The sequence below is a fragment of the Rhizopus microsporus genome (assembly GCF_002708625.1).
Source record: "Rhizopus microsporus ATCC 52813 unplaced genomic scaffold scaffold_1, whole genome shotgun sequence".
NCBI lineage: Eukaryota > Fungi > Mucoromycota > Mucoromycetes > Mucorales > Rhizopodaceae > Rhizopus > Rhizopus microsporus.
The window spans coordinates 152237-176283 of record NW_019671916.1 but is presented as its reverse complement, the minus strand read 5'-3'; the positions used below and the strand labels follow the sequence as shown (position 1 = coordinate 176283).

General features: G+C 36.7%; 11 protein-coding genes across 11 annotated transcripts; 5 read left to right on the top strand and 6 right to left on the bottom strand.

Moving 5' to 3' along the window:
* Nucleotides 1-84: 84 nt before the first annotated feature.
* On the bottom strand, nucleotides 85-717 carry RHIMIDRAFT_243067 (uncharacterized protein; the record flags this gene model as incomplete). The annotated part of the gene is made up of 4 exons (XM_023609891.1): nucleotides 85-92; nucleotides 127-374; nucleotides 439-522; nucleotides 620-717. The coding sequence occupies 4 exons, from the start codon at nucleotides 715-717 to the stop codon at nucleotides 85-87; spliced, it is 438 nt and encodes a 145-aa protein (XP_023470631.1).
* A 3486-nt stretch (nucleotides 718-4203) lies between these two features.
* Nucleotides 4204-4591, top strand: RHIMIDRAFT_252459 (uncharacterized protein; the record flags this gene model as incomplete). The annotated part of the gene is made up of 2 exons (XM_023610953.1): nucleotides 4204-4384; nucleotides 4449-4591. Coding segments are annotated over 2 exons (231 nt in total), but the record flags the coding sequence as incomplete, so codon positions are not given.
* An 895-nt stretch (nucleotides 4592-5486) lies between these two features.
* On the top strand, nucleotides 5487-6122 carry RHIMIDRAFT_196051 (ARP2/3 complex 16 kDa subunit (p16-Arc); the record flags this gene model as incomplete). Its single annotated transcript, XM_023606090.1, has 4 exons — nucleotides 5487-5638; nucleotides 5693-5765; nucleotides 5830-6006; nucleotides 6057-6122. The coding sequence occupies 4 exons, from the start codon at nucleotides 5487-5489 to the stop codon at nucleotides 6120-6122; spliced, it is 468 nt and encodes a 155-aa protein (XP_023470629.1).
* Nucleotides 6123-6397: 275 nt separating this feature from the next.
* On the bottom strand, nucleotides 6398-7585 carry RHIMIDRAFT_195760 (Pkinase-domain-containing protein; the record flags this gene model as incomplete). The annotated part of the gene is made up of 3 exons (XM_023606069.1): nucleotides 6398-6596; nucleotides 6653-7159; nucleotides 7206-7585. The coding sequence occupies 3 exons, from the start codon at nucleotides 7583-7585 to the stop codon at nucleotides 6398-6400; spliced, it is 1086 nt and encodes a 361-aa protein (XP_023470628.1).
* A 98-nt stretch (nucleotides 7586-7683) lies between these two features.
* RHIMIDRAFT_252455 (uncharacterized protein) lies at nucleotides 7684-12467 on the bottom strand. Its single transcript, XM_023610952.1, is given in 10 exon segments — nucleotides 7684-7881; nucleotides 7900-8966; nucleotides 9020-9560; nucleotides 9619-10673; nucleotides 10723-10927; nucleotides 10979-11453; nucleotides 11506-11925; nucleotides 11983-12041; nucleotides 12094-12172; nucleotides 12225-12467. 10 exon segments carry the CDS (start codon nucleotides 12346-12348, stop codon nucleotides 7758-7760), a joined length of 4149 nt encoding a protein of 1382 aa, XP_023470627.1. The 5' UTR covers nucleotides 12349-12467; the 3' UTR covers nucleotides 7684-7757.
* A 39-nt stretch (nucleotides 12468-12506) lies between these two features.
* On the top strand, nucleotides 12507-12830 carry RHIMIDRAFT_232364 (uncharacterized protein; the record flags this gene model as incomplete). Its single annotated transcript, XM_023607729.1, has 1 exon — nucleotides 12507-12830. The coding sequence occupies one exon, from the start codon at nucleotides 12507-12509 to the stop codon at nucleotides 12828-12830; it is 324 nt and encodes a 107-aa protein (XP_023470626.1).
* Nucleotides 12831-12991: 161 nt separating this feature from the next.
* On the top strand, nucleotides 12992-13606 carry RHIMIDRAFT_1005 (uncharacterized protein). The gene has a single exon (XM_023605103.1). It carries the CDS (start codon nucleotides 13150-13152, stop codon nucleotides 13579-13581), a length of 432 nt encoding a protein of 143 aa, XP_023470625.1. The 5' UTR covers nucleotides 12992-13149; the 3' UTR covers nucleotides 13582-13606.
* A 1760-nt stretch (nucleotides 13607-15366) lies between these two features.
* Nucleotides 15367-16761, bottom strand: RHIMIDRAFT_309808 (uncharacterized protein; the record flags this gene model as incomplete). The annotated part of the gene is made up of 5 exons (XM_023614608.1): nucleotides 16611-16761; nucleotides 16469-16548; nucleotides 16346-16412; nucleotides 15848-16292; nucleotides 15367-15798 (listed from the first exon to the last, which is right to left on the bottom strand). Exons 1-5 carry the CDS (start codon nucleotides 16730-16732, stop codon nucleotides 15367-15369), a joined length of 1146 nt encoding a protein of 381 aa, XP_023470624.1. The 5' UTR covers nucleotides 16733-16761.
* Nucleotides 16762-17115: 354 nt separating this feature from the next.
* Nucleotides 17116-20380, bottom strand: RHIMIDRAFT_958 (WD40 repeat-like protein). Its single transcript, XM_023615927.1, has 9 exons — nucleotides 19648-20380; nucleotides 19518-19596; nucleotides 19223-19465; nucleotides 18877-19177; nucleotides 18692-18811; nucleotides 18508-18647; nucleotides 18128-18456; nucleotides 17656-18074; nucleotides 17116-17593 (listed from the first exon to the last, which is right to left on the bottom strand). The coding sequence occupies exons 1-9, from the start codon at nucleotides 19972-19974 to the stop codon at nucleotides 17491-17493; spliced, it is 2061 nt and encodes a 686-aa protein (XP_023470623.1). The 5' UTR covers nucleotides 19975-20380; the 3' UTR covers nucleotides 17116-17490.
* A 78-nt stretch (nucleotides 20381-20458) lies between these two features.
* On the top strand, nucleotides 20459-21153 carry RHIMIDRAFT_243060 (uncharacterized protein; the record flags this gene model as incomplete). Its single annotated transcript, XM_023609890.1, has 2 exons — nucleotides 20459-20640; nucleotides 20691-21153. 2 exons carry the CDS (start codon nucleotides 20459-20461, stop codon nucleotides 21151-21153), a joined length of 645 nt encoding a protein of 214 aa, XP_023470622.1.
* Nucleotides 21154-21276: 123 nt separating this feature from the next.
* On the bottom strand, nucleotides 21277-23164 carry RHIMIDRAFT_232359 (MFS general substrate transporter; the record flags this gene model as incomplete). Its single annotated transcript, XM_023607728.1, has 7 exons — nucleotides 21277-21434; nucleotides 21494-22279; nucleotides 22336-22388; nucleotides 22458-22704; nucleotides 22756-22877; nucleotides 22927-22977; nucleotides 23031-23164. The coding sequence occupies 7 exons, from the start codon at nucleotides 23162-23164 to the stop codon at nucleotides 21277-21279; spliced, it is 1551 nt and encodes a 516-aa protein (XP_023470621.1).
* Between the last annotated feature and the right edge of the window lie 883 nt (nucleotides 23165-24047).

Sequence of the window (24047 nt, the reverse complement as noted above, 5' to 3'; positions counted from 1 at the left end):
ATTCTATGTATGGATGGCGCAAAAAGATCCACTTTATATGTTGAACAATCCCTACCTATTAGAACAAAACAAAAAGAAGATATTTTATGTATCTATAATTATTTGATTTTTAATATAATTGCTTACCCTCTACCAGAATTCCACAAACTACAGGAACAGGAACATGATCATTCACCAAATTGTTCACCATGATTTTCATCTGCTGGCCCAATTTGACGAGGTTAGAAGGAAGCTTGCTAGACCGGTTGCTCGTAGGCTTGACCTCGGCAATTGCAATATCATACCGCGTATTTCGGATTTTGATATACGCGGCATAACCAGGCTTGAGCTTGACGAGATTTTCTTCGTTCTGTTGGCTGAGCCTTCTATTTGCCCTACATAAAAATGCTAATTTACTTAATGATTCATATGAATAGTTTTTGTAAGTTTGACTTTTACCATTGGTGCTTTAAAATTTCTTCAGCGCCGAAGACTGATTTTATTGCATACGAAAAGACTGTATGCACAAAAATGTCTTTGGCACTGAGCTCGTTTGTAGCCAGCAACAGATGAGGCGCGCCATAAGGCAAAACACATCAATACACATGACACTATGTGACAAGAAAGTACGAAAGCTTACATTGTATGCAACATATTTGCAATTTGGAGGTTGCGTCTGTTGCTTGATGCTGCTGCCTCGGTGAGCATTCCATAGTTGTCAACTGCGGCTGCATCCATTAGTCACTGATACCAAACTTGAACTGGACACAAAAGATTAGTTAATTTAGTAAAAACAAGCTGAGAAAATAAAAAATATTATATTTGTCATTTTCATACACCATTTAAATACAATGGCGTCAATGTTTTCATAGTACTTTGGTACCAGATTTGACATTAAAGAGTTGTGTTATTCATTTACAAGGTATATGCTGATGGATCATCTTTTATCTTCGGCAAAAGATATGTACAGTCAAAGGCACTTTGATTTAGAGGAATAAAATGATTAGTATCAGCTTGGTTTTCTCATTTGTTATTGCTTGCTTACAGGAACCTCAAGTTCAAAACTTGATTGGCATCTTGTTTAGCCAATTGAGTAAATAGATGACTAAATTCTTTCAGATCTTTGACTATGCATCGATTATTAACAACCCACTATAGGAAATAGAATTAATATTTAATAATAGATCGTTATGCAGTATATTGTACTTACAGTTGTTTCTTCAGTAATCACACCAGCCTTACATTCTTCTGTAGAATGCTGATGTCGTACTGGGTAGTTCTCTGTGGATAGCGATGTACTGACTTACCGCTATCATCAGGCGTGTAGATATCTTCTTCTTCTTTTGAAACCGTATCGCAAAAGAAAGAAAAGAGACTGCCATTAGCTTCCTTTATAATGTCTTCCGCTGTCGTTGCTGCCAGTATTAAAAATTCTTTCGATACGTGTCTTGGATTTCTGCTTGAACAGATGTCTTTTTACAACACTAGCAAATGCCTTATGGGTAAACAAATTTTCTCAATATCCGTGATTATTGAAAACCCTCAAATCATTGTACTAAAAGCATTGTGTGGCTCCTTCACGCTTCCAAAGGTGGATTTTACAAATCAACCAATAATTGCTTCTCTATTCATCCAAGGCTACTGACATGTTTGATACGAATCGTCACAATAACTCGAGTATAACATTACATTAGAGCATACATCTTATTTTAAATTTTTTGACTTTTTTCAGAAGAGAAAAAGGGATGAAAATTATTAAGTATGGTTGAACACAAATTGCATAAAGAGGACAATCTATGACTGCCATCTATTTTTAAATGTCATCAGTGCATTAACTTAAACAACTTTCCAAAATCAATAAAATGAATCCAGTACTAGCACTTTCATGTTTACATGTCATTATAGGATTAATGCAAGGGATCCAATTTTACTATATTTTGCTTCTGTAAAGGAAGAGTCATGCATAATGACGGCTTAATTTACCAAGGTGAGCGCAAAAGCCAATCATTACAAATACACTAGGCTGACGATAGCATGAGGCTAAGTGATACTGAAAGTTGAAGGCGTTGGTAACTTAAACAGCAGAGTGCATTTAAAAATGATGATCATGCGAAATAACCTTTGATAACTCAAAAGGCATGTTTGTTAGGTGTACTAACGATGTTAGAATACATATAAAGGGCAATTAAATCAGAGATTAATCTATGCATTAGCCTAGGCATGCTTCCAAAATAAGTAAATAAGTCGAATTGCTTATACTTTGCAATAATGAAGACAGAAGAAGCGCTATGATGATTCATAGCTTTGAATAGTGATATGACATTGCTTCTTAGGGTTATTGAGCATTTTTTGTCTCATTATTCTTCTACTGTTAAAATTTTAGTATTTCTCTGTTTATATTAAAAACCCCCTTTCTCATTTTGATAATACTCCTTATTCAAAACATGAGTGTAAATATGTCATAAGGAAGGTTATTTAAAGTAGGTCGCGTACCTTAGTAACCACCTTATTTCGAGCGCCATTTGAAATGTTTTATGCAGACTTCACTCTTTGCTTTACTATAAAAATAAATACACAGTCATTAGATCTATCATAATCACAATAATAATTTAGTTTAGTCTATATTTCACTAGTAGAAGGGAAAGTATGATTATGTAGTAGCAAGAAATAGAGGTTTCTGTTCACTTGAAATAAAAAGGAAACATGACAAACTATTTGTTTTTTCCCTAAGCCAACAAAGTAATAAACAGGTTTAATGTATGATAATTGCAAGAGCCACTACATGACTTGATCTTTCTTCCTTGAAAATACAGCAGAAAGGTCATACGGTGCACAAACCTTCCATAAAAAATAATAACGATATCCTTTAGTATTTTTATGAAAGCTTTCCATTTCTTTAAAGGTCATGTTGCTTTATATATGACTATCACAGCATAACCATTTTCTCTGCCTCTATTTCTTAAATGCACTATTTAACATTAAATGCTAAAAGGTATAATGATAAACAAACAAAGGATGATGCAAAATCTATCTTTAATGCTGTGAAGAAAGAAGGTAATAGTGGACATAATCCATCATGTTTAACCAAATAGCTTAATCATAATTAATTTCGCTTGTTACCTAGATCCTTTTGATGAAAAAATAATAGTTACTACGCATGTTCTACAGAATCGACAGTCTAGTACTCTTTGAAAAAATCCCCCTTTTTTTTTGTTTACTATCAGCTGAATTTTTAAAGATGCTACCCCCTCTCAAACCCTTTTCCTTCTACGCTTGATGCTCGTCTTGCTTTTTTATTCATTTCTCAAAGAAAACAAGAAAAATAGAAGAACGCATATTGAAAATAAGAAAAGTGAAGCAATCATAACAAAAACCATATGTGTGTGAAGTCAACTTTATGAAAACAAGCGGGATCAGAAAAAAGAAGGAGACATGAAATTACGCAAAGTAAACAAACAAACAAAAAGGGCGTCGTTCAGATATATTCTAATATGGATAAGATAGAAAATGAGTCATTTATTTTCAGTCTAAATAACATGATTCACGTAAACAAAAACTATAAAAGAGACCATTATTCTTTTCCTTTTTTCCTTTTTCTTCATTCTTTATCTCTTTTAAAATTTATCCTATGCTTTTATTATTCTCTATGCTGAAAAAGGTATAACAGCGTTTGGGTAATCTCAAAGTATATGTCACTAATGTCATCGTTTAGAGAATACACTTTTGCTGGCTCCATTTTATGGTTCCTGATGCATCATACTCTATAATAATGGCCACTCACGGGGTGAAGCCTTCAAAAAATCTCTGCTGCTCGCTAATACTCAAAATGTCTACTCATACTTGCTACTGCTTGTCAATACACTCAAACAAATGCTCAAATGCTTATCAAATCTCTGGAAAGACTAGTGAACGCCTACTCCATGCTTATCAATACCTACAAATGATCACCAGTGCCTGAAAATGCTAGTGAATGCCCGCCCAATGCTTATCAACGTCAGAAAGTCCCTAAAGAATTTTGCTCATGTCTATCAATGTCTACTGCTAATGAATACTGCTCTGGAGTAACTACATATTCAAGTCCTGAAGCCACAGGAAAAATAACCAATCTACTTTGCCACTATCTGCCAAACTCTATCAAGCTCTGCTATAGGTCGCTGTTTCTCTACACTGAATCACCCCAAGATGCTCCTATTGTTATGGCTCTGCCTCTACAGCTGATGAGTGGCCCGTAAACCCTCTCTCACTGCTGAGCTCGATGGTCGCGATGCTCCAAAGGTTCAATATTCCGATGTCTCCACGGTCATTATCCCTTTCGTAATGCTTCGTCCTAGGTACTTAGAAGTGCACTCTTTGTACGTTGAAGCACCTCTTCCGTTGAATTTACCGTGGTATGGTTTTGAGATTGGTTTTTTATTTTTGAGTCTTGAGTCTTGAGTACTTTTTCTTCATGGAGTGTTTATACCTTGTAGTCTTCTGGTATGCAGTCTATGGCTCTAGTCACCTTGGGTTTGAAAGCTAGCGATAATGTAGCTTTCTGGGCTTATGGAAAGAAAAAAAGAAGAAACCTCTGTTTGCTCTCTAAATTTGGCTATCAAAAGAAAAATATCTACTTATTCAAAGCTCTCTCTCTTTGGAAATCAAACTATTGTTTGCTTAAATAAAAACTTCATTTTGTTACTTCCACACGTAGTTTTTTTGTTCATCTTTTTGGTATCTTTAATCTTAATGTGACTATTTCTCATATCACTTGTTCTTTCAAGTGTATAGCATTTACTCAAGGAGCAAAAGTAAAAGTATTTTCCAGAACATTTCTTAGGCGTTCTTTTTTGAGTTCTGCGATGCGTGTCCTTATCAATTTGACCTTTGCTTTAGATCAGCATTTTTTTAGTTTTGTATGCTCAAACTGTTGATAAGTTGATAGTGTACCCAAAGAGGAAGGTCATGAAGTTAATGGAGCAACTGACTGTATACGGAGAATCTTGCCTCAAAGCATCAAAAAAGGTTGACAAAAGAAGAATCATCGAGCAAGGTTTGAGATCGATGGAGGTGTTTAGCACGAAGAACGTCTATCCCTTTCTCTCATGAAAGAGGCTCTGATTAGCTGATACATAGCCGTAGCAGGCGCTTTGCCAACCTCCTATCGAAAATACGGTGTAGGCAGACAGCCTACGTTTGTTGGAGTGCTTTGATTCCAGGGTTTGTGGACGAAGTAATAGCTAAACTGCGTCTATTCTTGATCGAGATGAATAGTTGGTAAATTAGCCGTGAAAAACAAGAAGTATTAATTCTAGAAGTTGAATGGGTATTCATATTGAATTTATCTATCTCAATGCCATCCTAAATACCAATAGAACTGCCTGTTTGAAGAGGGATGCTTAGGTATAGGAACTTCGAAAAAAAAAAAATCAAAGAAAGTCTATTGGGTCGGACCTTCTGTTAGTGCGCCATTTTAAAGGGTGTCATTTACAACAAGAGTAGCCCTTTTTATTGTTGTAATCATTATAAACATGTCTTGGCGTAAAATTGATATCGATCAATATGATGAAGATGCCTATACTCAAGATGAGATTCTTGCGGAGTTCGAGACAGGATTGAGTCCTGAAGAAGTGAATAATGCAACTCAAACACGAAACACTGATGTACGCAATTTCATTTCACGGTAATGTCTCCCCTCTCTCTTTTTTTAATTCAATGGACTGATAACATGTCATAGAGGTGACTTGAATAATGCATTAACTCGCGCATTAGAGGACCCACCTTATGGACGTCATCTTGAAGCAGCAAAGGTAATAGCAATGACTTGTTCTTTTTATTCTAATAACTCAACTATTCTTGCGTGTTTTTAAATAGACTGAGAGCACAAAGATGATTGCAGAAGTATTAAACATGTTTAGAGTAGGAGATATCTCAGATATCGTAAAGTCACTTAACCATGAACAACAAGATGTCTTGATGAAGTACATTTACGCAGGTTTAAGCAAGCCAGAGTTGTATAACTCGAGTGTTTTACTGACATGGCATGAAAAGGTAATATTCATGATCATATAGACTCTTGTTATTAAATCTCTTTATAATAGTTGACAGAGGTTGCTGGAAATGGCTGTATTGTTCGTGTCATGACTGATAAGCGTACTGTTTTCTAAAATTGACCCTTCTTTACTTGTATATCCCCCCCTTCCTTCTTTCTCTTTTTATACACACACACTTATAAAAAGAAAAATCTCTATCATCTTTATTATCCTAGTTTTAATCGGAAGCCAGCAGTATCTGCTTGTCCACCAAATATGGTGCCTTCTAATCCTGCGTCTTCTATTTGTTCTCCATGAATTGCTGTTGGTGCTGAAGGACTATAAGTATGTTTTCTACACAGAAGCGAAAATAGTTATTATCAGCTATAATATATAAATATCTCTCTAGCTTACCTATGCCCTGACCCTTTCGATGGCCAAGTAGGGAATAAGGCAGGGTCTTTGGGTGCTGGACTTTCGCTAAAGTAAGGATGCTTAAGCGCCTGTTCAGCTGTAATCCGTTTGGCTGGATCATATGTTAAAAGCTTGGACAATAGATCTAAACCTGCTTGAGTAAGATTTGTAAATTTACTTCGAAGAGTACTATAACTAAAATGAATTCAAGCGTAAATCTTCTTTTTCTATTTCAAACGTTTTCATCTTACGGTTGATAAGCTGGTGATATGTTTTTGGCATGTGGTAACTCTGAGTATCCCGGCCATATTTCCTCACTTGGTCTTCCTAACAATTTGAATATCTTGTCTAGCTGATCAAGTTCACTTCTTCCAGGCAAAAGCGGTTCATTATTCAATAACTCTGCAAAGATACATCCTACGGACCACATATCAATGGCTGTTGTGTATTCTTTTGCTCCAAGTAGCAGTTCAGGTGCTCGATACCACAATGTGACAACAAGCTGAGTCATATGTCCCATAGGACTACCATATTTCCTTGCTAGTCCAAAATCAGCAACCTTGATCTCACCACGATTATTCAATAATAAATTACTCGTCTTTAAATCACGATGAATAATCCAGTTATCATGCATAAGTGCCACAGCTGACAGTAACTGTATCATCAATGTCTTAATCTCAGACTGTAAAAAGGGAGCTCGCATATCTTGCATAAGCCCTTTCAAGTCGTGCTCAATAAAATCCATGACAATAAACACTCTGAGTGCGTTAGTATGATGATATCATAAGCTTGCTTGTAACTTACTGATCCATGTGATTTCCTACTACTATTTCACGCACATTGACAATATTGGGATGTTTAATGTTCATCAAAGCGTGGATTTCTCTTAAACTGGTCACTGGAAATCCACCGTTTGCTAGTTCTAGCTTCAGTTTCTTCAATGCCACAATATCACCTGTTTCTTTATCTTTAGCTCGAAAAACGATACCATAAGAGCCTTCTTCAATATGATTCAATCGTTCATAACTATCCACATGTCGACATTCTCTCAAATATGGATAAACAATCTCTGAGCGAAGCGATCGAACTACATTCTGTCGTTCTGGTAGCTTTTCTGATTTCGCTTTATCTTGTTTCCTCTTTTTAGGTTCCTTTTTTACTTCTTGTTCATCTTCGTCAGACATCCATCGCGATTTTTTAATTAGTTCTGACATTTTCTTTTAAAAGAAGGAATATATTGTTTTTCTGTCTCAGACAATAAGAAAGTGTAAATGTAATTTATGTCAGTGAAGCAGAAAATATGCTTTTCTTTATTTACAAATGAATGGGGGTATGCATAAAAATAAACGCCTTTGATTAATCTTCTTCTTCATCAAGATCCATATCTTCAATGTTTTCTTCTTCTTCTATATCATTCTTGATCTTTTCTACGTTATCATTGTCATTGTCATCTTTTTCGTTTCCTTCTTCCTCTTCTTCTTCGTCGTCTTCATCATCCTCATCATCCTCATCATCCTCATCATCGTCCTCTTCTGCAACGTATTCCTCAATCTCCTCATCACTCTCTTCATCATACTCAATCTTTCTGCTTCTTCTCCTCTTGACACCAGTCGCAGGACTCTTTTCGCTTGCAGGCGTCTTTTTCTTAACTTCTCTCTTTTTCGTCTTGGTTGTATTACCTCTCTTTGCTGTAGTGCCAGCACTCACGTCTTCTTGTAAGCCATCTACATTCTCACTCTCCTTGGGTCCTCTAACTTTCTCAATCTTTTGCTCAAGTTCATCTACAAGCGATTTGACTTCAGGCTTCTGTGACTTTTGTAGTCGACACTTGCTAATGATTTCCAAAAAGTACTTGTGTACTTGATCCTCGTGTAACTTGTCTTGATAGGTAGACCAGCCCTCTATTAATCGCTTGAGAGATCTTTCTGACTTGTAAGGTAACAAGGATAGACAATAGGCAATGTCACGCCATGCACGTTCATCATCACCCGCTGTCAGGAAACGTTGACATAACTTGTCAACAATATTCTCTGCTTGCTTTTCTTTTTCCACAAAGTCAAAGCTAAACAAGAACTTCATCACTCGCTTGAATCCTTCTTCTTCTAAACGTTGTGGGTTGTTCTTGTCGGTTAAGTTACTAATGATATCAGGTAAATTGTTATAAATGGCGTTATCCTTGGAGGCAAGTTCAGTAAAGAACAGCTTGGCTAGATCAGCAATACGTTGGTCGGCATCTTCAAGGCACTTGGCCATTTCGCTGATCTGTCCTTTCACTTTAACCATACCGTTCAAAATTAAATGGGTTAAGACCATGACCGCATTCTTTTTCACAAGTGTATCTGGATCGGATAGTCTGTTATAAAGAAATGTAATATTATCGTCTATCAATGTTGAGAAGCAAACAGCCATGTCACCCAGGGCAATAACAACATTGCTTCGAATCGTGGCATCTTTTGATTTTTCAAGAATAGTAAATAGCAGTTGAAGATGCTTTTCACAAAACTCTGAGCTAACACACATAAACTTGGCTAATGCAAGTGTAGCTGTTATCTGTAGCGTACGATTCTATATTTGTGAAGAATGAGTACGTGTATATATGTGACTAAAATTCAACTTACAGTATAAAGCTTATTTCTTGCACAGACTTCTACCAGAAGTGGACCATATCTGGCTAACAGTGATTGACTACCATACAAAATTTCTTTTTCACGAATTCGAACTACAGCTTCACCAATATCATCTTCAGCCGTGCCTCCCACCTGTTCTAGTTCCTCTTCAACTGCATCTTTGTGTGTATCTTTTTCCTTTCCATCCTTTTCCAACTTTTGTGATCTCTTCTTCTTCCAGGCTGATTCTATAATTTCCAAATGAACAATCTGTTTAAGCGCGACATGGCCGACCATGAAAAACAGTTGAGAGAGTTCCATAGAGGATTGATGCACAGGGTTTTGTGGAAATGGTAGGTTCTGTTGCACTTGGCTCATATCATAATCAAGTATCATTGATTCAGCATTTGTTGCGGTATCTGAGAAGCTTGGTGTTAATTCTCTATCACCAAACACCTTTACTGTTTTCTGATAGATAAGTTGTTGACACAATGTCTCTGGATGTTCGCAGAGCATGTAGATTGTATTGATCGCTTGCTCGGCAAGACTGAACCTATATATACATTATAAACCTGAGGACTGACAGACATATCAACAAAAAGAAACCTTACCACTCATTGCTCTCGGTGGGAGATTCGAGCACATCTTTCAGTCGAGTAAAGATTGAATGTTGTAGAGGAAACCTCACACCTACTTGTACACCTCGACTCTTTTCCATCTGCTTAACGCCTTGTAACTGTTGAAGTGCGATACATGTATATCTTGCAAGACTCAAATCGCTTTTACCCAAGGGACCAAACCCAATTTTGAGCATAAGATCGACCTTTTCTGACACAATACGTGTGTTAGCTTGAGCCAGCATGCTCAAGATGATAATCGCACCTCGCCGTTGCATTTTTTGTATCCTGCCTTTTGTAAATCCATAGACTGACCAGAGCTTTTCAATCACTTCATCAGACACTTTATTACTGTCTTCATGCATGATCGTCTTTAATAATTGTTCTAATGATGTCAATTCAGCAAGGTTCGTATTATAGGTCAATTGAATCAAGTTCTTGGCAATACGATTCACATTCTCACGCTTAGAGCAGGATCTATCCATTTCCAAGTAAAGTGTCTGATAACAAGACAAAAGCTTCATCTTTATCCCTTTTCCTTCGTCACTTGTGTCCTTTGTCCAAATGAGATGAAGCATCTTTCGGATACCTTCTTGAGCTTTCTTGACCTGATAATTATACGCAATGACAAGAAAGTCCATAGATTCTAGAACCTCTGCCTTTGATTTGCTGGATAAAAGCTGCGTGACGATAGGAATGCAAGTGTGTATCTGTTCGATGAAGGCAATTGCATCTTCATGATATGTTTTCATTAAAATAAGTTGCTGTAGTTTCTCAGCAGGGATCACTGTCTTTGCAACCTTATCTTCAGTCAAGCGATGTTCCTCTTCTTTATTTTTATCTTGTTGGGACTCCATGTCCATCTGGACATCATCGTCATTGATACCTTCAGAGTGTTGGCTTCTATTGTCGTCATTAATACTTTCAGAATGTTGGCTTCTATTATCATCCTCTTCTTCATTCTCTTTTTGTGAAGTGGCATCATCTTTATCATTATTCACAGCTTGAGTGATAATGAAAGGCGGCATATCCTCTTCCGTAGTCGAATTCTACAATTCCAGTATTAGTGATTTGAATATAAATAATAACTGTATTTACATTAATTTCATGATTCAGAGTCTCCAAACGCTTTTTCCAGTCGTCTATATTCAACTCACCACCATACATACTGTAAGGGTGTGTCAATATCAACTTGCACAGCACTCGAATGACATATTTTCTAACAGTACTGCTCTTATCCTGCAAATGTCGCATTGCCAGCACGGTGATTGCCTGCCTTCTTTTGGGAAACTTTGCCTTTAAACTATGCAAGAATAAGCAAGGTGTATAAATGATGCAATAAGCTAAGCCTTACTCAAATAAACGCAAGTAGACCTGCAGCACCCTTTGTCTACAGTAAGATATAGTATCTAGCATATGTTCTTCCAATATATCAAAGAAACCATTGATCTGCTCCATCTGATTGGCGTTATCCTCGATGGATTTTGAAAGTTCTTCAATCATGAAGCCTAGGATATCAATCATGGTAGATCTCATCAAATAAGATTCACTGTCCAATTGGTGTATGAGCAATGCCATATTCTTTAAGATCGTCTTGGGTGATAACTCCACAAGCTTGATTAAAAAGGTGGAGAATGTCTTTGGATTGGGCGAATCTTTGACTTCCTTTGATGCAGTGTCTTTAAATTCACGGTTACTGATATCGCGTAGTATTTCATCTGCTAACTGATGATAATTTTGTTTTTCTACAAGGTGAACCAAGAATTCAGCCATTGGTTCAGCTGAATGTTCCCAGTATTGAAGATTTTGCATGATGGTCGTTTGAGCAACTAGTTATAAATGAGTCTATCTTTATACGTGTGTTTACAATATAATATTTACCAAATGCGTGATCATAGTATTTGACACATAACCCCAAGATTCTAAACACTCGTTCTTTCACTCTATTCGATTTCGCATTGACTGGATTTTCGAATAGTTGATAAGCAGGTTTAGTAAACAGATTGATAAAGGCAATTCTTTCTGGTGCCATTGTCCAGATCTTGCTCAACTTTAAGTCAAGTAACCAACTGGCTGTGTCAAATGCCTTCAACTTTTGATTACTCCAATCAAACGTCTTTAATTCATTTTGGTTTGACTTCTTTTTTGTTATTTTCGCAGTTGTTGTATTCTTTTCAACGGCAATCAAGAACCAGTGAAGTAAAAAGCCGTAAAGTTCTAAACAATGACGATGATTGCTAAAGGTTTCTTTTTGATTATTTTCTAAATCATCTGAAGTTGTCTTGATTTCTATTCTAAAAGCTATTTGATCCCTGTGTTAATAGTAATAATAATAAAGTCAGCGTAGTCTTTGATTACCTGACAAGATAATATCAAATAGACGCGCTAACCATCGTGGCTGAAGGTGAGCAAAGTACCTAGATAAAATATAAGATTACGCTACTTGAAACAGTTTTGGGGACATTTTACTTTAAAAAGCTAAGAATCTTATCAAAGACCACTGGATCTGATATGTTTTCTGAAGATACTTCAATGCTATCCGTTATTTCTGTGTTAAAAATACAATTAGCAAGTTACAATGACATTAAGTGTATATCTACCGTTTAGATATCTTGCCAGGTCTTGGTCACTTTTGCCTCTCAAGTCAATTTCATTAGGGATATAATAATCTTCTTGTTCCTGTAATTTCAATACTTCATCGCTTAATAGAAAATCGTCCCTCATTATTTATTATAAAAAAGAAAGACAAAGGTACACTAGGAAAAAAAAAAAGTTTTTATAAAATAGGCAAGTAGATCCCAACGAACATTTCATTGGCTGTTTTATTTCTACCTCAGTCTTTGTCACAGCTTTTAGCGAAACATGAAAAAGACCAAACTGCAATGAAATATCTGAAAATGTTTCCTATCGTACATACCATACCTCTGAACGCTCTTGATCAACCTCCAGAAATACCACCGTCTTGGACTTGGACCCAGTCTTACCCAAACACGATCAGCATAAGGGAAAAGCAGCTAATGGAAACACTCCAATTTGTTTTGACTGGCTTTGTCGATCGATCAACAAGTTTACATCAACGTGAAAGTAGACATGAGCGCACATATTTTGTGAAATACGTGGTTCCAATATTGCAGACATTTGGCCAACAGAATGATTGCCTGAATTTTCAGTGGTGTGAGGTCCAGCTGACGTTTTTGATGAGATAATCATTATAACTCGAGTATAATCTTACAATAGAGCATACATTCTACTTTACATTCCTCTATCGCACCTGATAAGAATAACTTATAATAATAACTATAGTAGCTACTAGTATAACAATAATAATATAAACATAAATAGTGTCAGTGACGACAATTATATAAATAGCAGCCATAGATTCTCTACCCAAGTAAACTCTCACTCAAACTTAATAATATTCAGCTCTTCTTAATAAAGAATCTAATTCGCAAGTCATCGACTTAACTGCCTTTTTACAATAACAACTAAAGCTGAATACAACACCATTTCCAGCAATGCTCACGAATGGATATGAATGTGAGTTTATGGACTTCACCAACTCACAGATACGTCGACGGTTTGGATTACGACATGTACGGCGAAGAACGGCTAGTCATCGAAGCATCAAGCAATCAGCATAAAGAACGCTTGAAACATACGTTGGATGACACAGCAAAACAGTTACACAGCTCGATCTGTATGCTACAAGGAATTGCAAATACGTATTCAAATGCCAACTTTATCACGATGCGAAAGGTGAAGGTTTTTGACTTGCAATGTGTGAGGACCGGCATCACCTTATCACAGACATCCTTTGATGAAAATGGAAAGTATATGTACGAAGGAGTCCGATCAGTGAAAATACCCACTACTTATGATGAACGAACACGATTAATCCGCGTTATGGATCTTTTGGCGTATTTACTGATCGAGATAATGAACAAGAGCAAACAGTGAACAACTTGAGAGATGAACATGATGGAAAGGTTGAAGTGGATGAAAAATATCTAGTAAAGACAGCTCTTTACATGAATAAATGGAGTCACCTTTAGTTCTACTCGTTTTTTCAATGGGTATGCGTAAATGCATTTGCTATAAACATTTCTGAGATCATGTAAACGTCCAAGATCGTCAAAAATGCAGAGCGAGCAAAACGAACAAAATGAACAGAACGAACAGAACGAACAAAACGAGAAAAACGAGAAAAACAAAACGAAGCAGAACGATATCACGCTTCGCTCAAGCATTGATCGAAGAAACTCATAGATCGCCTTATCCATCCTTCACAAACTGGCTTTTTTTTACGCACATAGCAGCTTCATAAATTCAGATTGTCACCAGCTCTCAGAGAAGTAGTGTTTCGAACTCCAGCTTTCACCTTTGACCAGAAACCCTTCGAAGGACATTTTGTAATCTCTTTCTTCAATCAAAGAAAACATGGGCAATGCTTAACGTAAATTGTGCTCCCACGGCAACCGCGTTTTTTTTTTTTTTCTTTTCTTTTCTAATCGCACATTTGTTTGGGTCATTACATCAGCTGTCTATTTTGATATTTATCTCAACACTAGTAAGAATGCGAGATGAACCCTTTGAAATGACTTTACTTCACATCGTTGCAGGCTTTTTTAATCCTCTTGGACGAAGTGTCTTCCTGCAAAAACCCTATGACGTTTAACATTACTCTTTGCTACTAAAGACTAAACAGTAAAGAAAGTGGCCCTTTTGTATCTTTGTTACAGTTATAAGAGAAATGATGAGAATTTTAAGGCAGCCTTTGGATTTTTATTGTCTTTGTATTTGGTGGGTTCACCACGAGCTTTTATGACATTTTTGACTCTTCTTGGGCATGGAGTCAATAAACTTATTGAGTAAACTCCTCCAAACACTCTTCAAAACTAATTCTATGTATTGTTGAGTTTTAGCATGAGAGCGCAGGGAATTAGCCCTTCTCGTCATCATGCTCCATATATTTTCACTTGGATTTAAATGCGGTGACTGAGCTGATCAAGATACCTTCTTTATTCCTTTGCTTCTCCCCATCTAGTAGTACTGAATCATATATCTGGCTTATAAAGTTGGCACTTGTCCTCATTCCTTTCTTCATAAACACCAACTTGGACTTCTTTCCCCAGTTATGGCGCTCCAATTAAGACTTACTGCACCATGCTGCTATTTGCCAGCTCAATTTGGTAAAACAATCAGATACCCTCACAACAAGCAAAGCGCCAAAAAGTTTGCTGAGAAGAGTCTGGAGTAGCTCTTTTGCTACAAAGTACACTTAATTTGCTCTATTTATTAATTCACTTACTTATGGTGACTTTAATAGAAAATGATATTGGAAGAAGCAAAATCCTTGAAAAGTAATTTGCAGAAAGATGATTTAAACTTTGGATCACAGTCGACTGTTGAAGAGTAAACTTTTATCGCACTCATACATTATTCCAGAAAGAGATATCGCGTTGACTTGCCGCTTTTTCGTATAAATTGTGTTATACAAAGCTGCAAAAATGTGGCTTTATTTTCTGACTGTATATTATTCCAGATAAAGCAATCAAGTGGTCAATTGCTAACGATAATTTTATAAAAATATTCATATAGTAAAACATACCAAAATCTAATTGCTCTTACGAGCTTCTGCTACAAAATATGCACTTATTTGCATAATAATGAGGATGCGAATTCATTTATACTTTTTCATTGTCAATTATTTATTAATGTACACTTTTTACACAAAAATATAGTTTAGATTGTATTTTGTATACGAAGGCGATTTGTTGCCACTAAATTATTTCTAAATGAAGCAGTGTAGTCCTTTTGATGCTGTCTTAGGGCAATCTCGGGTAGTCTAGGTACTGCTGCTGCTGTTGTTGTTGTTGTAGCAACGGTTGATGTATTACCAAATGTTATCTGCCTTCGCTCTTTTCTATTACGAGGTTCTATGGCAGGCACATCGGCTACTATTTCTTGAGATGGCGTAGTTCTTCTTACACGTTGTTTATAATGCTTCATAAACTGACGATGACCCAGCTTTATACCAGATTCTAATACCAATTCATTATTTTCATCTGTCTGTGTTAACACTTGATCTCCTAATGGCTCAAAATTGTAATACTTCAGCAGTTCTTCAGGATCTTCTGATTCATCATAAGCCATCTTACAATGACCTTTGTCAAGCTAATAAACATAAGTACACTATTGTCATTCAATAGAAATATAAACTCACCATATGTTTGCGTACAGCAACAAGCGATTTCCATTCCTTTCCTCTGCCATTACAATACAGACAGACAAAGTCATTGATAATTTTATCTGCCAAATAGGCGACCAATCCCTTTGGATCCTCTAAATATTCAACATCAGGCAAAAAGAAGCCATGTTGAACCTTCATATGTTCAAGGTTGGTATTGAAATCTCTATTGTCGACGCCACAGAATATACAGTAATCAGTTATTCTTTCTGTATCACTGGCGGTGGATATGACAGATTCATTGTCGGTATCTTCTGCATCAGAGAACAAACTAATCTTCTGATGGTGCTTATAATGAGCCACTTGCTGAGGCTGAAGAGAAGGCGACGATAAATGCTCTCTACCAATAAGTGCCTCCATGTCTTTATGTTTCTTGGACAACAAATGATTGGCAAAGGCGTTTTCAGAGAAATAGGATTTTCTATAGAGATATACTTTAACACTGCAAGTTACGTATAGGCACACACACAATACCTGCAAAATGTGCATTCATAGATAATGCCCTGTCTCTCTTCTTCTTCTCTTCCCTTTGTTTGTTGAGCTATGAATGTGTAAACAATGCTTCCTATATTTCGACTATACCACAATAACACTAACCTAAAACCTTCTGAGCAAATTGTTCAGCATTAATAGGTGCAAGTTGAGCAATCTTTCTTTTCAAATTATACTTGTGCCAACTAACGTTTGATTATTAATATATCTTGCTCGACCGCAGCAACTTGCCATTTTAAACACTTACTCTGAGCGATAATGAGTTCGCTGTCTTTCACTTGTAGGAAAAGCAACTTGACAGGCAAGACAAGTAAATAAATGATTTCTTGGTTGTAGAGGATTAGACAAGTATTGTTGTTGTTGTTGCATGATTGGTAATTAAAGAAGAAGAAAAGGTTAAAAAAAATACAGTGACAGAATTCAAGCATTTCAATTTCTTTTTCAGACAGCTTACAAATTGAAGCTTCCGACAAGGTCGGGGTTAATATCGTGACTCAGACGAATCAGTAATTTGAGGGAACCAGTAAAATTGTGTATTTCACTTGATTATATGCAGTGGGTCATTCGCATACATACACACACAATAAAAGGATAAAAGTTTGATGATGTTAAATTACCTCATGAATATTACAGTGCAGAACTGTAGGGTCAGTAATGCCTACAGCGTTTACCGGAGTATGAAATCGAACAATGCTTAAATGAGTATATATAGTCAACATATTTTACGACTTCCCCCTCCTTTTCTTTCGTCTATTCATCATTATCAATGGCTCCAAACCCTAATATCTCAAGCTTGTTTCAAGAATTACTATTTAACAAGAAAGAAGAAACAGTTATAGAAGAAGAAGGCAGTGACTTCAAAAGACTGTTACATAAAAATAAAAAGATACCCTCTAATTACTCAATATCCTCCATGTCAACAAACTCATCAAGAATACATAAAGATTCCCCTGATTATAACTCGGTGGTTTATCTCAATACTGCTTCAGTTATAAAGAAAAAGAATAGATTTGATTTCTTTGGTTTATTCAATCGACAAGAAGAAGATAGATACTTTAATTCCAATAGGAATGACCTAAGTAAAGACATATTTCCCAGTGACAAATAAAATCTTTATTATATTGCTATTATACTTTGAATGCACCAGAAACAAGGCATAGGTTTCGGTCAGTGAATTGGGTGTTATAGATGGGGGTTTGTTTAGTTGGGAATACTCCAAGCTGATCACGACTATAAAGAAATAAACAAAAATGGTAAAATTATCTATATTGACGTCTTTTTTTTTGTTTTACCTTTCATATACACGTTTACTATAACCTTCATCTTCTTGTAATCTTCTCTTCTTAAGTGTCGAATCCATCATGCTGTCGTCATGGCTCGTGTTTACGTCCCATACTCTGACCGTACAATCTGAGCCACCGGATACAAGAATATTACTATCTGCACTAAACTGAATAGAGTAGATGAACCCAGTGTGGCCTGTCATTTTTTTAATCTTCTTTCCACTCTTCAAGTCCCACAAGAGAATAGATTTATCTTCTCCTGCCGATGCCATTAATTTTCCATTAGGCGAGATCGCAACTGCCTTGACGGCACCTGTATGTCCTGTGAATACTCTCACACAATTACCACTATGAATATCCCATAGGCGACAGGTTCGATCACTTGACCCAGTAGCCAAATACTTTGAATTAGGATGAAATTTGATTGTCTGGTGATGGCTATATTTAGTATCATGCATATGCAAACATCCTACTTACTTACGTCAACATCCGATAGATGGCCCGTAAATATTCTTAATGGACTGATATGGTCTAAACTCCATAATCTAGCCGTTCTATCGTGTGAGGCAGTTGCAAAATAAAATCCAAAAGGTCCAAACTCAACATCCCAAATAGGGCTATTATGTCCCTTGAAGACAACCAAGTTTGAATAGGTCTGTGTACTCCATAATCTAACCGTCTTGTCTTCTGAACAAGACAACAAGTACTTGTTGTCTGGACTAAAGCTTAGTCCATAAATAGGCCCAGAGTGGCCGACGAGTCGTTTATAATCTGAACCATGTCTTTCTCTTTGTCTGTTCAAATCGTTGTCTGTCGAATATGCATTAGGGAGGTTAAGGTTATTTTCGTAACTATACTCACAATCATTCACATGCGCCGGGTTGATTGTATTCCGAAGTGACCTCAGTTTTTCTCCCTTTAGACTCCATATTTTGATAAATGACTGTGAAAAACCTCCTGCGATGAGTGTTGCATCTTTCGTCATGGTAACACAATTCAAACTAGAAAAGTATAAATAAATGTAACACTCTTAGCGTCACTTTACCTGTCATGTGTGTTATGAAAAGTGTAGCAGCATATACTAGGTAATGACGTCTCGTTTAGTGCCAGACGTTGATTGACATCCTTCAAATGTTCTATTTCAGCTCGAATGTCCGTCCCCCTACTATGTATAGAGTCATGTATCCCTGATTCTTAAAGTTGTTTGCTTTTCTCTGTTTATTGCCTTACTAGGGTGGTAGTGGTACATCATGAGGTGATGGTCCATCCAGTGAGTACTCTTGAATTTCCTTTTTAAAAATGTCAAGCAAAGATGATACTTCTTCATTTTCTTTCTTTTTTTGCCCATTCTGTTCTTCCTCTTTTATAGCCTGTTCTACTTCCTCCTTAAAGCTTGGTTCGAATTGTAGTAAACCTAACTGTACACGCTGCCGATTGAATTCTTCAAGCTGTTGCGTCTGATGTCCCGTAATACCAATCACGTCGTCCTCCAACTCCAACCCGCCTGCGGATTTCAGCTTTCCGTGCACCACTAGATGATATTAGTATAATAACTATTTTCAAATGGTCATATTACCTTGAATGTTTAAATATTGATTTACAATGCGTAATAGTAGCATGAATCGATTGTCTTGGAGATAATTCAAAAATAGTTCAAAAGGAACCCCTGACATCCTTAGGTTGTATTTGTTGTTGCGATACATTTGTGCAATTTCATTTTCTCGAATATGATGAGGCTCTGTTATAGAAGCAAATGTGTTCAAATCGGGTGTATGTAATTCGACGTGATCCACTCGATATGCCTTCATAAATTCTTGGGCTATATAAATACAGTTTAGAATCGTTTGAATTGATATTTACTTATTTATTACCTTTGTCTGGTAATCCTTTACTAACAAGATCAAGGTAAGAATGAACAAAGATTGGAAACAAGACAGACCGCAGTTCAGGCTACATGTATGTTATAATCAAACTGTTCTTTTTCTTTTTCTTTAATCTCACCTTGTACCAGTCAAGTGAATTTTCTATCCATTCTCTTAAACTGTTATAGCTCACACCATACATGTCAGGATCTTCTTCTTCGTCTTCTTCTTGTTCTTCTTCGTCTTGTACCATTACTTCTGATTGTTGCTGTTGCTGTTGTTGTTGTTGCGTGGTGTCGACTTTATTAATCGCTGAAGCGTCTTGAAGAGATACAGTTTCTCCTCTTAATTCACGTAAAAAAATCGCTTCAGTGGCTCGGAAGCCTTTTGTTTGAAGATATGACACGAGCATCTTGTCAATATTGGGTGGCTCATTCTCTCCAGGATTAGGTGCATTGGCTGACATTCTTTTTTAATGTTTGAAAAAGAGTTAAATACGACTCTCTGGTTTTTATTGGCCTCAGCTGGGATTAAACATAAAACTTCTTTTTTTTTTCTAGTCTCTTGAGCTGTAAGCTTTCAAAAAGGGGAAAGAATGCCATTACAAAAGCCTTTGAACTTTGAGGCTTTATGAATGAGAACAAGCAATAAAGAAATGAATCTTGTTTGATTTTACATGTTTGATATAAAGCTGCTGTTTGTGTATATATACAGGCGCACATTCCATGAATACCTTTCCCTGTCTATACTTCTTCCTTTATCCAAGCAATGGGTTCAACATCTGCCAATAAGTGCTCTATATATTTCGATGGTCTGCTTAGTAAGGTATTTTGTATAAAGGCAGGACAAGTGTCACCTCTGTTATGGATGAGAATAAACTGTCACTTTTAAGCCACATACCTCTAAAATATGCATGCAGAGAGAAAGTATCCATTTCTTTACGACACAGCATGGGTAAAATAGTTTTTAATGAAGATGAAGAAATTGTCGTTCCAGAACCAGTTGCAAAGAAGCCAGAACAGATAGAGGAACAGATCTCTGATGATGATGAAGCTCCTGAAGCCATTTCGACATCAACAGCAAAACAAACCTCATTATTTAAAGCCAATCTAGAAAAAGAAGCAGCAGCCAAGTAAGTTTGTTTCATTAAACCAACGCACACAATATAACACAATTTTTTAGATTAGCAGCTAAAGAAAAAGAAAAACGCAGAAAGAGAGATCAACTTTTAAAAGAACAAAGCAAACAGAAAAAGAAGGTAGAAAAGAAAGAAGAAGAAGAAGAAGAAGAGAGTGAAGAAGAAAATGAACCAGAACTGCTTCCAGAAGACTTGCTCGCACAAGCTATTGCTGAAGAAAAAGAAGAATCCAAAAAACGTAATCATATTACAGCGGAAGATTTTGAACGTATGATCGCTGAAGAAGAGGAAAGAGAGAGAGCAAAAAAGAGAAGAACGGTTGCGAGACGAGTGGGTGAATATACAGTCAAGGTGCTCAATCAGCGTCCAAAGGCCGAAAAGAAAAATAAGAACTTGATTAATCTTAAGAAAACAAAACTTCATAGAAAGGCTGTACCAAGAAAAGACGCGGTCCAGAATATTAGTAGTGGCAGAGATGGTGCTGCTTTAGTGTTTCGTCGTAAATAATTCACTTGTAAATAAATATAGAAGAAATGATATCCATCTACTTTGCTGATAATTCATTAATAAACTACTTGAGGGTATATTTTATTGACATAAACAATAGAAATACAAAATGTATAACAATAATTAATCCTCTTCATCACACTGTGACTCGACGGGGTAGATGAAAAAGGCTAGTGATGCTGCAAGTGCAGACACACCAGCACATACAAAGAAGGTAAAATAAGGCATTGTGCCTACAGTAGCACTATAGATGCTATTGATACCCACTTGACTTACGATTACTAAATGTGTATACTTGTCAGTCTATGTTAAACAACAACAAAAAAAAAATACAACTTACTTGAAAAGGATTCCAGTGTTGCCATGGCACCCCAAACTTTTCCTAGCTGTGATTCATCAGAAAGATTTGACACCAGTGATCGAATACCAGGAGCAGCTAACACAGCAAAACCCTGTAAGAGGCCAGTCCAGATGAAGGCAGTGGATGTATTGACCAAACCAAAGAGAATAAAGGCAACAATTTCGACCGAAAGACCTGAACGGACCAGCCATGCATCGAATAAAATAGTGTTTTGAATATCACGCTCAGATACAGTCGACGGGACTTTATCGTCTTGAAGAGTGTCTAGTGATGACGAAGAACTGCTTCCCTGTTTGGGCGCATCTCGTTTTACTATAGCGGTCTTTTTCTCAGTTGGCTTGTACTTGTGAAACAGTTTTGTGATAAGTGGTAGAACCGCCAGCATAATGAACAACCGAGAAAAGGAGGTGACACTAACAAAAAAGCCGCCCTCATAAGCTGTCCAACCAAACTGAAGCATACCATAGAGCAAAGTAGGTGGAATTAGCAGAACAGTGACTAGAACTTGAATTATGGAAATAATAGGAAGTGCCCATCGATTGGCATGCTTGGAAGAAGTGTGGAAGAGGACGCTGATTGCAGAAAAGATATTGATGCGCTGCAAGAATGTCTGATTAGGCTTTTCTTTATACTCGCTGATATCCTTGGATTCGGGAAGGACGAAGGTAGAATATATCAAGAAAGTGACATGAATAACAATAACCATCCAGAAAACACTAGCAATAGTTCCAGTCTGCTTGATTAAATAAGAACTAAAGGACGGTCCTAGGATAATCAAGATAATGGTAAGCTAAAAGAATAGAACAGAACAAGCATTATACCCAATGTGGTTCCTAAATAGAGAGCAGCAATCATATGGCTAAATACAAGAGTCCTACAAACAAAATTCTCAATGTCAAATCTAGGGTCTTGGCATGCCTCGGCGCCAATGGTTGAACCCTACCTGTTGGTTAATGTAGTACAATCAGAGATGTATGCTTGAGCAGTTGAAACCAGGACAGAGTCGCCAGCCAGCAATCCACGGATAACATAGCCAATAAAGATTAAATAGACATCGAATATGTTGTAGTACTTGAGAGTTAAGATAAAGCTTGCCATTGAGATAATGCTGCCAATGACCGAGATTTTTAGAACAGTAACTCTGCCTTTGCGATCAGAAAGCGCGCCGTAATACCCAGCTAAGAGGAGAGCTAAAGGATGATAAGGTTAATGATACACATTAAACAATATTTATCGTTTACATGATCCAGAAGATAAAAACATGATGAACGCTTGAACTCGAGAGACAATCGCTTGCACCTCAGGAATATTGCATTGATCCAATGGAATATCAGAGTCACTTATCGAGTGAGCTTGATAATATCTAAAACTCACGTTAATAAGCAAGAAATAATACTAAAGACAACATTTACTTGTAGCAAAAGATAATGGTGAGGCCTTCAACGAGTGGTGCTGCAATAGAACTATTCAGAATAAGATTATACATATACAATATATACAATTATGCAATGCTTACCCTAACGTAAAAGCAAATCCGAACACCGGTACGATAATGTACCAAGGGGATGGTTTCTCCTTTACAACTTTAGGCTTAACATTTGCGCCATTCAATAAAGGAGTTGCCTCGTCCAGAGTCTGTTCGAAATCCATTATGATTATATAAAGATAAAAAAGAAGAAGAAAAAGAGATCTTGAATTGGCAAGTTTCGCTTTAAACAGCGAGTGTGTGCTTTGTGAGGAAAAGTATCGGGGTTTGGATGTTTTTCTTAGTAAACATCGATCTACGATGTCGCTATAAAATCGTCATGGAGATATCAATGACGAATATACAACGCTGGATGTAATTCATCATGCAATAATATGCTTATAATTAGACTTTAAAGGGATCTGCATTGAATATCGCTCATTACAGCCCTACAAGCTATCTGCAAAGATATGCCAAGGTTGTGCCTTGAGTTACACTGCTCAGTCCTAAAAGGATATGCGCCCTTTGAAGTTTTGAGCCAATCCTTGTCAACGGAACATTTTACCAGGCATTGTTAGTGGTCGATTGACATCACACACACTTGCTTAGAAAGACATGAATGATATACTCTATCTTTATATAAGACTTTAAGCCAAATTGTATATAGGTCATCTTGGCTCACCAGGTAAAGCTTATTAAGGTGTATATAAAGATAAAGCTTCATATCACTGGCAATTGATCTCTCTTTTTTTCGTTTTCTTGCTTCAAGTGCCTGGATTACACAACTGTTTGAGAAGTGCTTTAGCTGCTTCATTCTAGAAAAAGCCTTCTGATGCACCATCGCTCTTTTTACATATTTCTATGCGTCAAGTGTAATACTCGGCGTAGTTTCTCATGCTTGATGTGTATTCAATGCCACCAATAGTCTGCTTTATAATGAACAATGCATAAATTTACACTTTTCACAAATTATTCGTGCGCTTTGCTCATGCAGTTTAAAAATAAAAATTCGTTCAGACTCATGCAAAGGTATCATTCAAACCAGTTTAAAAATTCATGCACAAAAAA